Source organism: Suricata suricatta, chromosome 6 (assembly GCF_006229205.1).
Source record: "Suricata suricatta isolate VVHF042 chromosome 6, meerkat_22Aug2017_6uvM2_HiC, whole genome shotgun sequence".
Taxonomy (NCBI): Eukaryota; Metazoa; Chordata; class Mammalia; order Carnivora; family Herpestidae; genus Suricata; species Suricata suricatta.
Genome location: NC_043705.1, coordinates 139,816,043 through 139,829,394, shown reverse-complemented (window position 1 = coordinate 139,829,394; position 13,352 = coordinate 139,816,043). Strand labels below are relative to the sequence as shown.

Below are 13,352 nucleotides of genomic sequence, written 5' to 3'. Positions count from 1 at the left end.
TGAATCTGAGTTTCAGGTAACAATGAATACATTGTTTGTGTAAGTATGTTCCAAATATTGCACGGGACAGTACTTAAACTAAAAAAATATATTGGCTGTCTCGCTGAAATTCAGTTTTAACTGGATGCTTATATTTTTATTTGCTGGACCCGGCAACCTTAATTAAATGAGATCTATGTATACATATTAAAAAGATGGGCTATTTCTTGACATAGTTCTATTAGACTTACAAGTTACGATCCCCTCCCTACTTACTACGGTCAGCTCTATCTTTCTAACTTTACTAGGGTCAAAATTAATGACATAAAATTCCTTAGATTACTTAGTAACTGGGCTAGTGACTGATTCTCAATGAACTTTCTATCGATCTCGTTTCTGACCTTTTCAATGTGTCTGGAACAGTCTAAAAAAACCAGAACCATTTAAAAACAGAGTTTTCCTTCCACCTATGTCCATTGCATGTCACAGCCTATGGCCCTTCTCCTAGGTCCCGGCAGTGCCTTGTCAATGCCATCAGCCCACACTGATATCAGTTCTGTTACCACCAGATATTTCTTTGTCAGTTTAAAACTTCTTGGAAAATCAAGTGAAGCTGCCCTTCAGAATTTTGGGTCTTGAGTGAACAAAAAATCTGGGTGGAATTCTTCCTTCAGGGAGCTCATGAACGTATCAGGACCAGAGAAGCAACACTGGGGGGCCCAGTACAGCACCTGTCCTTAGGCGCCTGACAATTCGAAGCTGAAGCCATTCATCTGTTTCAATGTTGCATTTGCTACGAATGCTCTCGGAGCTCCTTATCTTCACAGGGGCCCAAGGACCAGTGTTGGCAAGTTCAGCTCGACAGTGTGGGGCTGGGAATTTGGGAAACAGGGAAGGCGATAATGCAACTGCATTGATAGTGGGGGGGGGGTGATAGCAGAAGAGGGAGGGATAAAGGGCCATGTAACTTGGAGACATTCCCATCCTGAGGCTGTGCATTCCCAAAGACAAGCCAACCCAGAGGGAAGCTACGTCATTGCTCAGCACACCTCAGTTTCCCAAACCTGTAATCACCCTGCATTTACTCTCTTTGCTTATAGATCATGAAAACATGAACAAAATTGCTTAAAAACCCCAAATCATCTGATATTGCTAGTGCACTGAGGCAAGGGACAGTGTCAAACTCATATGAATTTGTAGCATATTTTACTTCCGATAAAAAAATAAGGTATATTAAGATAATGGCTAGAAAATGTGTCTGTGGAATGCTTTTTGCTTACCAAAATTAGTACTTCTTTTTTTTATAATTCTATTTTACTAAATTTTAGGAAAAGTATACTCTTATTCTAAGGAAATGACGATGTGAATTTTTAACTCTTTACCTAGAGATTGTTTTCATCCATCCAGCCTTCTCTTACATCTTAGGTGAGGGCAGGGGAAGTATCTAGAATGTGGGGATATGTACTTAACGGATTGCCCGTTGTGGAATATTCTGGGGAACCTGGTGGTTCTCCTGTGCTCTGAGAAGAGAGCCAGGTTCTCTCTATCTGTCTACTCTGCCTTCCTCAGCTTTGATTTCAGCTTTTTCTGGGCGCTTCACAGTGACAGGATGGCGGCTGGGAGCAAGAGTCATGATGTGCTTCCTTGTTCTCATTCAGCTGGAAGAAACATCAGCCGACAAACCAAACCCTTCTTTCTGACATGATTGCATCACCTTTTATCCCATTTTCATGAGTTGTATCAGTTGTTTTTAACTCCTTAAGGTAAAACTCATCACTTTTAGTGTTAAGAATTATTGGCAAAAGTTTGAAAGAAGCTGAACCTATTAAGGCAAAATGTTATCAGTTTTGTGGGAGTCTCAAAAAGTCAACAACAGTGTTTCCAAACCTGCATGCTCTTCTAGAATCTTCCCCCCACCCCATCAAGAGATACAGTCCATTTCCTTCCCTACCCTCTGAAACTGAGCAACATTTTGCTAGTGCATTGACGGGTGGAATGCATTTTGACTTTTGAACCTGGTTCTTTCTCTTGGGACACAGACTTTGGGAACCTTGAGGCGATATACAAGGAGAGTGGCAAGTGGACAGGCATGTGGAGACACGTCGCAGGGTGCCTGGGAAGCTGAAGCTCCCCCTGCCCCAGCTACTTGAGTCTTCACAGCACCAGTGCCAGATACTTCTGTGAATGAGCCCTTAAGTGGGTCCAGTCAGCCTTCCAGCCTCCGTGGCTGATTCCGAGTGGAGTGGAGCAGAGCCGTGCTGTCTTCATGGAGCCCAGTCCAGTTGCAAATTCTTGGACAAAAGAAATTCTTCTCTCTTTTTATCTTTTTAAATGTTTATTGTTTTTGAGATAAAGAGTGCAAGTGGGGAGAGGGATAGAGAGAAAGGGGAACAGAAGATTTAAAGTGAGCTCTGTGCTGACAGCCAAGAGCCTGGGATGGGGCTCGAACTCACGAACCATGGGATCATGGCCTGAGCTGAAGTCAGACACTAAACTGACTAAACCACCCAGGTGCTTCTCTTTCTTTCTTTAAAAAAAAAAACACCCACTAATTTTGGAGTGTTCTGTATAGAGCAATAGATAAACAGAATGAGTCTAGCTCAATTTTTATGTGTGTGATTTCCAACTCCATCCTTGACGATAATTAAGACTTGCATATAAAAGAGTCAGTGGTATTGTGATAATTTTTCCTTTGATGACAAGTTAACTCATGTAGTTGATCATCACATTGAAGATTTCCTGCCATTCCTTCCTGGCCTGTCAAGTTTTATTAGATAGGTCTGTAACCACTCTGATAGGTTTCCCTTTGCATGTTAGGGCCTTTTTTTCCCTAGCTGCTTTCAGAAGTCTCTCTTTATCTTTATATTTTGCCAGTTTCACTATGATATGTGGTGCTGAAGTTCGGTTTACGTTACATCTTAGGGGAGTTCGGTATGTCTCCTGAATTTCAATGTTTTTCTCTTTCCCCAGGTTGGAGAAATTTTCCTGTATAATTTGGTCTAGCACGGCTTCAAGCACTCTGTCTTTGTCTTCCTCTTCAGGAACTCCTATGATACATTGTTCCGTTTGATTGTATCACTCAGGTCTCTGATTCTCCTTTCGTGCTCCTGAATCATTTTCTCTCTCTCTTTTTCCCGGCCTCCTCTTTTGCTGTAACTGTGTCTTCTAATTCACTTATTCTCCTCTCTGCTTCTTCAATACGTGCATTGGCAGCCTCCAACTTATTACTCATCTCATTTAGAGTCTTTTCTAACTGGTCAGAGCTATTTTGAAGGTTCTTAGTCTTTGTATCAATATCTTCTCTGATAGCTTCCATGTTTTTTTCCAAGCCCAGCAATTAATTTTATGACAATCGTTCTAAATTCTTGTTGAGTTATGTTGCTTATGTCTGTTTTGAGCAGTTCTGTAGCTGTGATTTCTTCCTGGAGTTTCTTTGGAAAAGAGTTTTGTTTTGTCATTTTGGCTAGCTTTCTGTCTCTTGTCAGTTTTAAAAGCTCGTTCTGCCCTGTGCGATTATTAGTATTCCTCTATAGAAGGAGGCTCTTGGAGTGTCTAGGGTCTGTCATTTCAGGAGATTTTTTTTTAAATGGTGTCTCTCGGTTTCTCTTGTCATGCCTCTGATTAATTTATTTCCCTACTCAGTGATATTTGGGGTTTTCCACTATGTGTGCTTTGGGTTGTTTCTTGAGGTAGCCCTGAAAAGGAAAACAGACAGACAAACACACAGAGAACACAAGCACACTAATGTACTGATAAAGAAGCAAACCTAACAGGAAAAGAAAAAAGGAACAGGAAATAAAAGAGAGGAGAAAAAAAAGAAAAAAAAAGGAAGAGGAAAAAACAAAAGGGGAAAGAAAAAAAAGCAGTAGGGGATTGGGGGGGACAGCGACAGTCAGAGATAAAGGACAGTCTGAGAGCTTAAAATCTGCAGTGGGGGTTGGGGGAGATAAGGATGGATTAAAGGAAAACTGGATGGTAAGAGTTGATCTAAGCACAGCAGTGCCTAACTGTTGGTCTTTCCCAGATTCCAGGGGGAAAGGGAGAAAGGAAAGAAATAGGAAGATAGTAAAGAGAAGACAGGGGACAATTAAAAATTAAAAATATTAAGAAAAAAAACCACTTAACGGTAATAAGCAAAAGCACAGCAGCTCTCCAGCGCGGATGGGCGTGGCTTGGTGCAGGTGGGTCGGGTCCCAAGGGCTGCTCTCTGAGGCCCCGCCTTGGTGGATGCGAGGAGAAGAATGGCGACGGGCGCCCCAAGTCCCCCTCAGACCAAGCGTTCTAGCCACTCTCTGGAGTCCAACCTTCTTGTGCCTCGGGCGGATCTAATTGTTTCTGTTTTCTAAGTTCTGCCCGGTTTCTAAGTCCTTGCCCGCACATTCAATATTGCCACCACTGCTAAAATCGCCTGCAGGTGGGTGGCTCCGGGCTCCCAGCCTCCCCACCCGGCTAGGAGCCGGGCGTCTAGGGACACGCGGGTTTCAGCAGGCCCAGCGCCAAATCTCTGAGCGCTTTGTCTCTGGAGCTGGAGCCGGCGCTCCCTCCCCTAAAGTCTCCAGTCCCCGTTCGCACTCACTCACTCGGGCAACCGTGAGACTGCTGTCGATAAGGGGTCTGGAGATCAGAGAGCTGTGGCTTTTTAATTCTTCTCAGTTTGATAATTGTGGGTGGACAGAGGTAATGGGGCTCCTTACTTCTCCGCCATCTTGCCGCTCCCCCTAGCTCATGTAGTTGAGAGTCAATTTTCACATGGCCAGCGCTTTGGGTTTAATTCCAATGAAGACAAGGTCACCTTGTTCTGTGACTCAACAGTGTGGTTATCTCATAGCTGTCTGCTCTTAGTGATGAGAGCATGAAGACTCTGTGTGGCCATTTGGAAATGGACACCAGGCTTCTCTGCTCAGCTGTTCACTAAGGACGGTTGTGCTCATGGACTGGACATTCTTCCAAACTAGAATTTCTGAACAAAAGCATCATGTTGGATCCATGAAGTTAGGCTTAGGGTAGGTTGGGCATACGAGAAACGAGAATAAATAGACTAGAGCAGATGGAGGTGGGTGAGGTATTAAGGATGAACATCCAGCAGCAGTAGTTTATGTGGAAGGCACTGGTTGTATAGGATGTGTGGTGGACAAACAGACTCTGGGGTCCGCAGACAGACACCCTCTTCCCGGACCTTGGAGTCCTACTGCCTGAGAGTTAACCTCTGAGTAAAGGGTGGACCCTGAGGAACCAGGCTTCCCCCTCCCCATGGCCCCTTTGCTTCATGGACCCCTAATCCAATCTGAAGCCACTGCTTGAACATCACCTTCCCAGAAGGAGGCATCCTGGTATTACGGTCTATGGTTAAAAATCTTCGACTTTATGTGCAGCCGCAAAATTTGCCAGTTACGTGGTATCACTGCATCTTACTCATCTCCCAAACAGGGCAGGTTTCAACACGAGCCTTCCTGGTCGTGAGTCAGGCAAGGAGAACATCTATGAAAACACTGAAAGCACTGAGCCGCTGCCCGCACAGAAGGAGTTGTTCTTAAATCATTTGTGTGAGCACGGGGCCTTGCTTTACAAGTTTCCTTTGCTGCCCTCAAATAATTCTTCATTCCATTTGTGATTGTCTGGTCCCAATCAATAGCTCATTGCTAAGCTTCTCAGTCCTGCGTGGTCTCCCGATTACCATACTCACAGACCTCTTCACACTCACCTTCCTTCTTGTCATCCTCTGTGCCCACCAGTGAGACTTTCCACTCTCTTCATATGAAATTCCCCCTGATTCTGACAACAGGACACTGGTCTTGTTCCCCCCAACACCCCCAATATGCTATTGTGTCCTCCTGTATCATGCTGGATGCCCATGAACCTTCATCATCCCCGTGATGCTCTCCATTCCACAGCCCCTTTCCTGAGACTGCTCTGTCCATGCCGTTTTCCATCTCTCAGTGCCAAAGAGATGATGCCTAATCCTCTGCTTCTGGTTCAGAGTCCTGGTTGCATTTCCACTGCCTTCTGCAATATTCTCCCTGGATCTACCATCAGCATCTGTAATACGTCCAACATGGAGTGAATTTTCCTTACCAGAAAAAATTTCCTTCCTTCTTACCAGTGGGTTATTCATTGCTGGGCTTCTGGTCACCCAAGCTCACATCTTAGAGGGATCGTTGGGTTCCTCCATCACTCACCCAGTGCTCACCAAGTACTAGGACTTTTACATCTGCAACATTTCATGTTAGTTTTTTTTTTGTTTTATCTGCCACTCTCCTGCATCATATTCTTAGGTTTTCTGGATCACTGTTTCAAAATTTCAATGTTCTTATGAGTCATCTGGGTGAGTAAATTTTGTAAAATTGTAAATTTGGGGATTTTACAAAAATGGAGATTCAGATGCAGGAAGTATGGAGTGGCATTCGATGTTCTCCACTTCTGATACGCTTCTGGGTAGTGTTGAGGCTGCCAGTCCTCAGATGATGCTTTCAGTTACAAGGTTCTAGATTAACAGTTTCAGAAGTGATTTCTCTTGAGCCCAGGGGTTTTCAGAGTATAGGCCCCCAGACAAGCAATATTAACATCACTTGGGAACTTGTTAGAAATAAAAATTCTCTGACAGTCCCAGCTCTATCCAATCATAAACTCAATGTCTGAACAAATTGTTCAGGTGGTGTGCTCCAGGTGATTCTGATGCACGGTTTGTCAACCACCAATCTAGACCTTACCTTTACACCCCTCCCCCCCAAATTTGTGTAAAGATGCTATGAAAAATCTTTAGTGTTTCTATGAAATGGCTTTCAGGAGCCTCAAGATTGTTCACAACCTACCCCGTCTCTCTTTCCCTGCTCTTCCTGTTCCTCATTTCAGAATTAATTTTGTTGCATGCTGTTCCCTCTCCATTCCCCATACTCCCCGCATCTTCATTCGCGTTTTTCCAGAAACATCTCCAATATTGCTCATCAGAAGCCTATCCATCCTCTAACTTGCAGCCCAACACCATCTCCTCTGTGTTTTGTCCTCAGATCACCCACCTGGAGTGCATGTTTTCCTTCTTTGTGCCCAGTTGTAGTTGGTACATTGTGCATTGCACTAGAGCAGGGGTTCTGACTGGGGCTGATCTAGCCGCACCCCAGGGGACATCTGGCCATATCTGGAGGCTGCTATGGCTGTCACAACTGCAGGTGGTGGGGCATGGGCACTCAGGGGGTAGGGGCCAGAGAACCAATCCTACACTGCATCTCACCTGCACGCCCAGTGAATTATTCTGCCCCCAAAACCAGTAGTGCATCGGTGGAGAAACTCTAGGGTGTTATGTGTATCTTCTATCATCTCTCATGACAGGTTTCAGCACCACCCTGAGGTGATGTCTCAGCTACACATGCATTTTCTAGTACAGAGTACCAGGTGCTGATTCATCAAAGATTTTGTCTTCATTTTATTGATGAACCAATGAAATATTGTGAAAAAATTTAAATGTGTGATGCTATTGTAGTCACTGTTTCAACAGTTTGTGCCAAGAATTCCATAGTCTTAACTGCGGAGCAAACCCTTGACTCAAAACCCCACTTTCACCAGTACCTAGTATGGCCAGAAAGGTTGGTTTGTTTGGTCTCTTGCTTTTTTTATTTTATTTTATTTTATTTTATTTTATTTTATTTTATATAATTATATAATTATATAATAATTATTTTATTTTATATAACTGCTTCATTCTTTGTGTCTGAGGAGACAGTAGGTGCAGCCCGGTCATTTGCCACTGAGCTGGTGAAGACACGAAGGTCACGTGCCTGCCTTGTCAGTCCTGAACTGGGTATTTATACTAGTTCTCTGGCTTGAAGAACACGGGCTCATCAGTTGGGAGTGTTGTCGTCTGTAAGGACCTGGAGGTCCTTGATCTCTCAACTTTGTATGGCCAAGGATTGTCCCCCTTATCCCAGTTCCTTCTTTCTATTTAACTCTGCAGGTTACAAAACAACATGTCACCCTGAGAGGAGGTGATGTGCAGACGTTCTTCTAACAAGCTTTCTCCAAGGAATGGACACCAGTGCACTTTCATGAAGATCCTGACCTGAGAGGTGCCACTGTCCCTCTAGAGGGGCAGAATCACCAGACAAGAAGGAAATTGGTTCTCAAAGCCGAACAAAATACTCAGTGTCTTCAGACAGCCAAACCTCACTTCTCAAGGGCATAGTTCTCAAGGATGGGGGACAGTATCAGGCCCTAAAGAGGAGAAATGAACAGACCAAATAAATTGAGATTTATTCTGCTACTGAATTTAAATACTGCTTTTTTTTAAGCAGTAGGTTTCCATAATGTGTGAGTTTTCTTCATATGAAATGGGTCATCAGTGGTTAACCTTCACTCAGTTTGCACCAAGTGTGATGTGATATCTGTGTCACCCTAATTCTTATGAATCCGTTTCGTATTTTATCATCGAACTCACAACTGATCATTTGGATTAAGGCATGAATGTGTGGTATTGAATCTGAATCAATATAAAAGATCTTATTTTCAAATATTAGTATCATTCAAGAAGGTGTAGTTTTAAGTGTCCCTTTAATCACTTCTTGGTGATCAAAACTCTCAAGTGAAAATCAAGGGTCTATTTTTCCTACACAATGTCCAGATCTTACAAACTATTAAATGCATCAGGCATATGTATGGTCCACTATAAGGACTGAGTGGAAAACAATTTTCTTGTTTCCTTTTTTTCCCTCCTTTGCTCTGAAAAATACCGTTCCTATCTCAGTAAATAATCCGACACCTGAAGGCTCTTATAGACCCAAGAGGCAACTATTTGTTGGGACTTGAGGGGTGGTGGTATCACACTTGGTCACTTCAGTACAATGAAAGCAAAAACAAATCAAAGTTTCTTGTCACTTGGGGCTTTTATCCAATATTATCCAATTTGATAATAAATTATCAGCTGATCAACGTTTGTTGACAAGGGAGCCAAGGGGGACTTTAGGTCATTTCATAGTTTATGTAAAATCTCATTTATTATCATCCTACCTATCTTCCCTACCTAACTATCCATTATCTACCTGGAATCTATTGTCTATCATCTATCTATCTATCATCTATCATCTATCTATCTATCTATCTATCTATCTATCTATCTATCTTTCTAGCTATCATCTATCTAATCTCTCATCTATCAATTATCATCCTCTATATCATCTTCTATTTATCTATTAATCATTTCGCACTCCCTCCCTATTTACTTTTCTGTGTGTGTGTGTGTGTGTGTGTGTGTGTGTGTGTATGAAAAGGAGAATAAGATTGGTTTGAATAACCACAAACACTTCTAATTTTCTTTTTCCTACCTTTGCCTCTGAAGCCAGAGGCTCCTGGCTGAATTGGCTCATCCCAGCCTGGGACAACGTGCTGTCAAAGAATTATGGGCAGCAGAGGCATCTTTGGTCTTCCCAGTTGCAAATGCAGGGAATGCTTAAACTCAAAAGTATAAAGGGAACTACAAAGTTCTCACTAGGAGGGCTTTTTAGCACATGCAGTAATTTCCTCGTGCACAACTCAAGCCAGGAAGGAGTCCTATCATTGTGGAAAGTAAAACCAGCTACTAAGTTATGGATAAGTCATGTCTGGGCAATAACCTCTGTCTCGATGAACTTCTCTAGTTCACGGAGGTGGACACGTTGTGCTCAGTGCTAATTTTCTCTCTCTCCACAGGGGCTGGAGTGTTCCTGTGAGGAAATCCACAAATTTGGAGTTCTAGAATAAACAGCATAACAGGGTCCAACTTGCAGGTAATTTACAATACAGTTCATATGTAAATTTGTGTCTCCTGCTCTTTTCTGGATATCAGCTTTTCATTTGCAAAAATGCACCTGAACCACAAAAATTTTTTTGATTGTTGCGAAGTTTGGAGAAGGAACCACTGATTTTGGACTTTGAGCTGAATTCAACTATGCAGAGTGAAGGGGAGCAAGTTTTAAAGGAAGATGGAAGCCAATTTCTTTTGTTATTTAATTTTTATTTTTTCCAAGAACAGTTAACATTTACTAGGCACCTACTGGCCTCAGTCACTTGCATCTAAAGAGCAAAGCTGATTTAACCACAGCCCGTGTTCTTGTAAATGCTTAGCCTTATTTCTTAGTTCTGTTAACCACTATTCTAACATTGGCTTCAAGTTCAATTTTAATAATCTAACCCATAAAGGTCCACTGCTCCCTGCCACATGAACAGAAAGTTTGGGGTAATAAGGCGAGCAGTTTACATTTCCTGTTGGTACTTCAAGTAACTGGCCCCAAAGTGAAATTATTGAGTCGGCCATGGTTTATTGTGTTCCCAGGGCATAAAACGTGGAAGGAAATGGACCTGTAGAAAGAGTTGGTGTCCAAGAATGTGTGAATGTGTGAAAATCCTATAACTTCACTTCAACTGGCCTAATATCCTGAGTCACTAGATGGTCAGAAGAATAGATGGAGTGCGAGAAGAACAAAGTGATGTACATTTATACCAAAAACCAGAAACAAAGCTTGTACAAGATGGACAGCAAATGAAAAAGCTTCTATCAAAATAAAATCTCACACAGGTCATTTTTATACATACGTGGACATACACACACCCACACACGCACAGACACACAAGCAAGAATGTGTATTTTGTAAGATAGGGTCCTTGGAAATAGACATTCTTAGCAAATATGGATGACAGATCAATTGTAATTTATTTTCTTTTAACACTGTATCATCATAAAGAAAACTGGTATAAATGAAAAAATCTATTTCAAATATCTACATCTAAAATTTTAGGCAGTGAAAAAGCACTTTGTTGACAAGGAGTGTGGAATGATGTTATGTTAATTGTCAGAAACTGCTGAATGCCTTGCTTACTTGCCACAAACAAATTCACATATCAGAACGAACAATACTGCTAAATATTCCTTTTTTTCCCATTTTTTTTTGTTAAAACATACTGGGAGAAAGAAAAGAAAAGAAAAACTGGAAATCCATACATCTTTCAAAAGTTTGAAATTGAAGCAATATTTAGAACCATAGATGAGGAAACACTGCCGCATGGTGTAATATACACAATGCGCTTTTCTTCTTTAATCTGTAATGTACATCAAATACTTTACAACAATGCATTAACAAAAGGCAAGAAACATCTTGCTGTACAGAGGAACCCCAATGCAACTTGAAGCCTAGAATCACAACGGATGAAGAGAGTAAACAAAGCGTGAGAAGCCGTCCCTCTAAAGTGTGTGAACTACACTGTCCCTTGTGCTTAACAGTAACCTTCACGCCCCACCGCCCCAACTGTCTCCTCTGCTGCCTTCAGCCACATTCAATATAAAGCACTTTTTATACTCTACAGCTCAAACTAGAAAGGTGTCGCACGATGTCATATTTAGGATCACTTTAGCTTCCTATTGACTTCCAAGTTAACTTTCAATTCATTTAGCTTTCTAAAATAGCTCTTAATATTTCCTTACTGGTTATCACAGCCTTCCTACGGAACAGGCTTGAACAAACTAAATTTGCAGGGGGGAAAAAAAAGCAATGTCTTGTGGTATGCATGCACATGCACTGTTCCCGGAGCGCCTCGGGCCGCCCGCTGCTCACACCCAGGAGTCAGGGGAGGCCGGGTAGTGGCTCGTTTCATAGTTCAGTTCACTGTAGGGACGGGCAGCTGAGTAGAAGTCGACATAGTTGCCGGTGGACTTGAGTCCCAGGTGCATGGTGTACTCACTGGCGGGAGGGCGATGGTGGACCTGGTCCTCGAAGAAGGACTCATCGTAGTTTCTCGTGGAATTCTGAAACGGCTGGTAGGTCTCGTAATCTTTCCTGCTGGGCTCCTGTGGGACTGGCTGTGCTGGAACCTGCACAGAAAAGAAGATCCACCAGGGCTGGTTCGCTTTCCCTTGACACAGCCTCCCCCACAGCCAAGGCACTCAAGCCTCCCACGTTCAGGGCTGGGCCGCCACCCAGCCATGCATCCACCAGCATGGCGCCTCTCCAGATACCGCCAACTGCTGGTCACCCTTCTTTCTACAAGTTGGTTCCTGGGTCCACGCATTCTACACAATCTTCTTAAAAAAATTATGGCTGTAGTAAAACATACATTAACATTTAATTTGCCATCATAACCACCTTTCAATGTATAATTCGGTAGCACTAAGTATATTCATGGCACCACTATCCATTTCCATCACCACTATCCATTTACAGAACGTTTTTTTAAAAGTTTACTTATTTTCAGAGAGAGAAAGAATGGGGCGGCGGGGGGAGCAAAGAGAGAGAGAGGGAGTGACAGGATCCTAAGTAGGCTCCACACCATCAGCAGGGCTTGAACTCACAAACTGTGAGATCACAACCTGTGCCAAGAGACAGACACTTAACTGACTGAGCCATCCCGACACCCCATTTCCAGAACTTTTTCATCAGCTCCAACAGAAATTCTGGACCCATTGAGCATTAACTCACCATTTCCCCCCTTGCCCAAGCCCACAGCAGCCCGTTGTTCTACTTTCTGTCTCTCTGAATTTCACTGTTCTGGACACCTCGTAAAAGTCTAATCTTATAATATTTGTCCTTTTGTTTCTGGCTTCTTTCACTTGGCATAATGTCCTCAAAGGCCTTCCATGTTGTAGCATGAGACAGGATTTCCTCCCTTTTTAAGGCTGAAGAATATTCTATTGTATGGGTATTTTTTGGTTTATCCATTCATCTGTTGACGGCCACTTGGGTTGTTTGCTCCTTTTGGGTATTGTGAATAATGCTATAATGAACGTGGGTGCACCAGTATCTGTTTGAGTCCCTGCTTTCAATTTTGGGGGTATGTACCTAGAAGTAGCATTGCTGGATCTTTTGATAATTTGATGTGTAACTCTTCAAGAAATTGCCAAACTACCACAACAGCTGAACATTTTACTAGATAACCAGTTTACTAGAAGCTATAGAACACAACGAGTTGATACTACTCTTTTCTGTATTTCCCCCCCTATTACGCCTAGGTGTTGGCATCCCAGAGAAAGAGACAGTGAAGATGTATAAGATCTAATGGTCACTTGGGTATCTTCCCACCTGCTCAGTGGGCTGTGAGCAATACCTCTCTGGAGGATGGAGGCTTCCCACTGGTAGGGACGTTCCATCACATCTGCCTAAGTGATCAAAAGGTTGCACAGAGAAGCATGTAATGAAAACAGGGAATCCACTCCAAATATAACATATTCAGGAGGATGAAAATGCTTCCCAACTTGGTTTACATAAGAATTGATTGATCTTGAGAATGATGTGGGATTATGAAGCTTTTAGGTTGAGGGGGAGGAGTTTCAATAGTGTCTCATATCCCTCAGTCCACCCCCATGCTCTTTGTTTGCCCTCTTGTCCTTTGCAAATTACTGTCTGACATAGGAGGCTTTGAAA

At 42.8% G+C, this 13,352-nt stretch overlaps 1 protein-coding gene across 2 annotated transcripts in view; it reads right to left on the bottom strand.

The window, feature by feature from the left end:
* Positions 1-9,964: 9,964 nt before the first annotated feature.
* LOC115293284 (catenin delta-2) overlaps positions 9,965-13,352 on the bottom strand; it is a 356,183-nt gene continuing 352,795 nt past the window's right edge. For both annotated transcript variants that reach the window (XM_029941072.1, XM_029941073.1), the window contains one exon: positions 9,965-11,806. In XM_029941072.1, the coding sequence (XP_029796932.1) occupies positions 11,546-11,806 (261 nt within the window). In that variant the 3' untranslated portion in view covers positions 9,965-11,545. The remainder of the gene's footprint in view (positions 11,807-13,352) is intronic.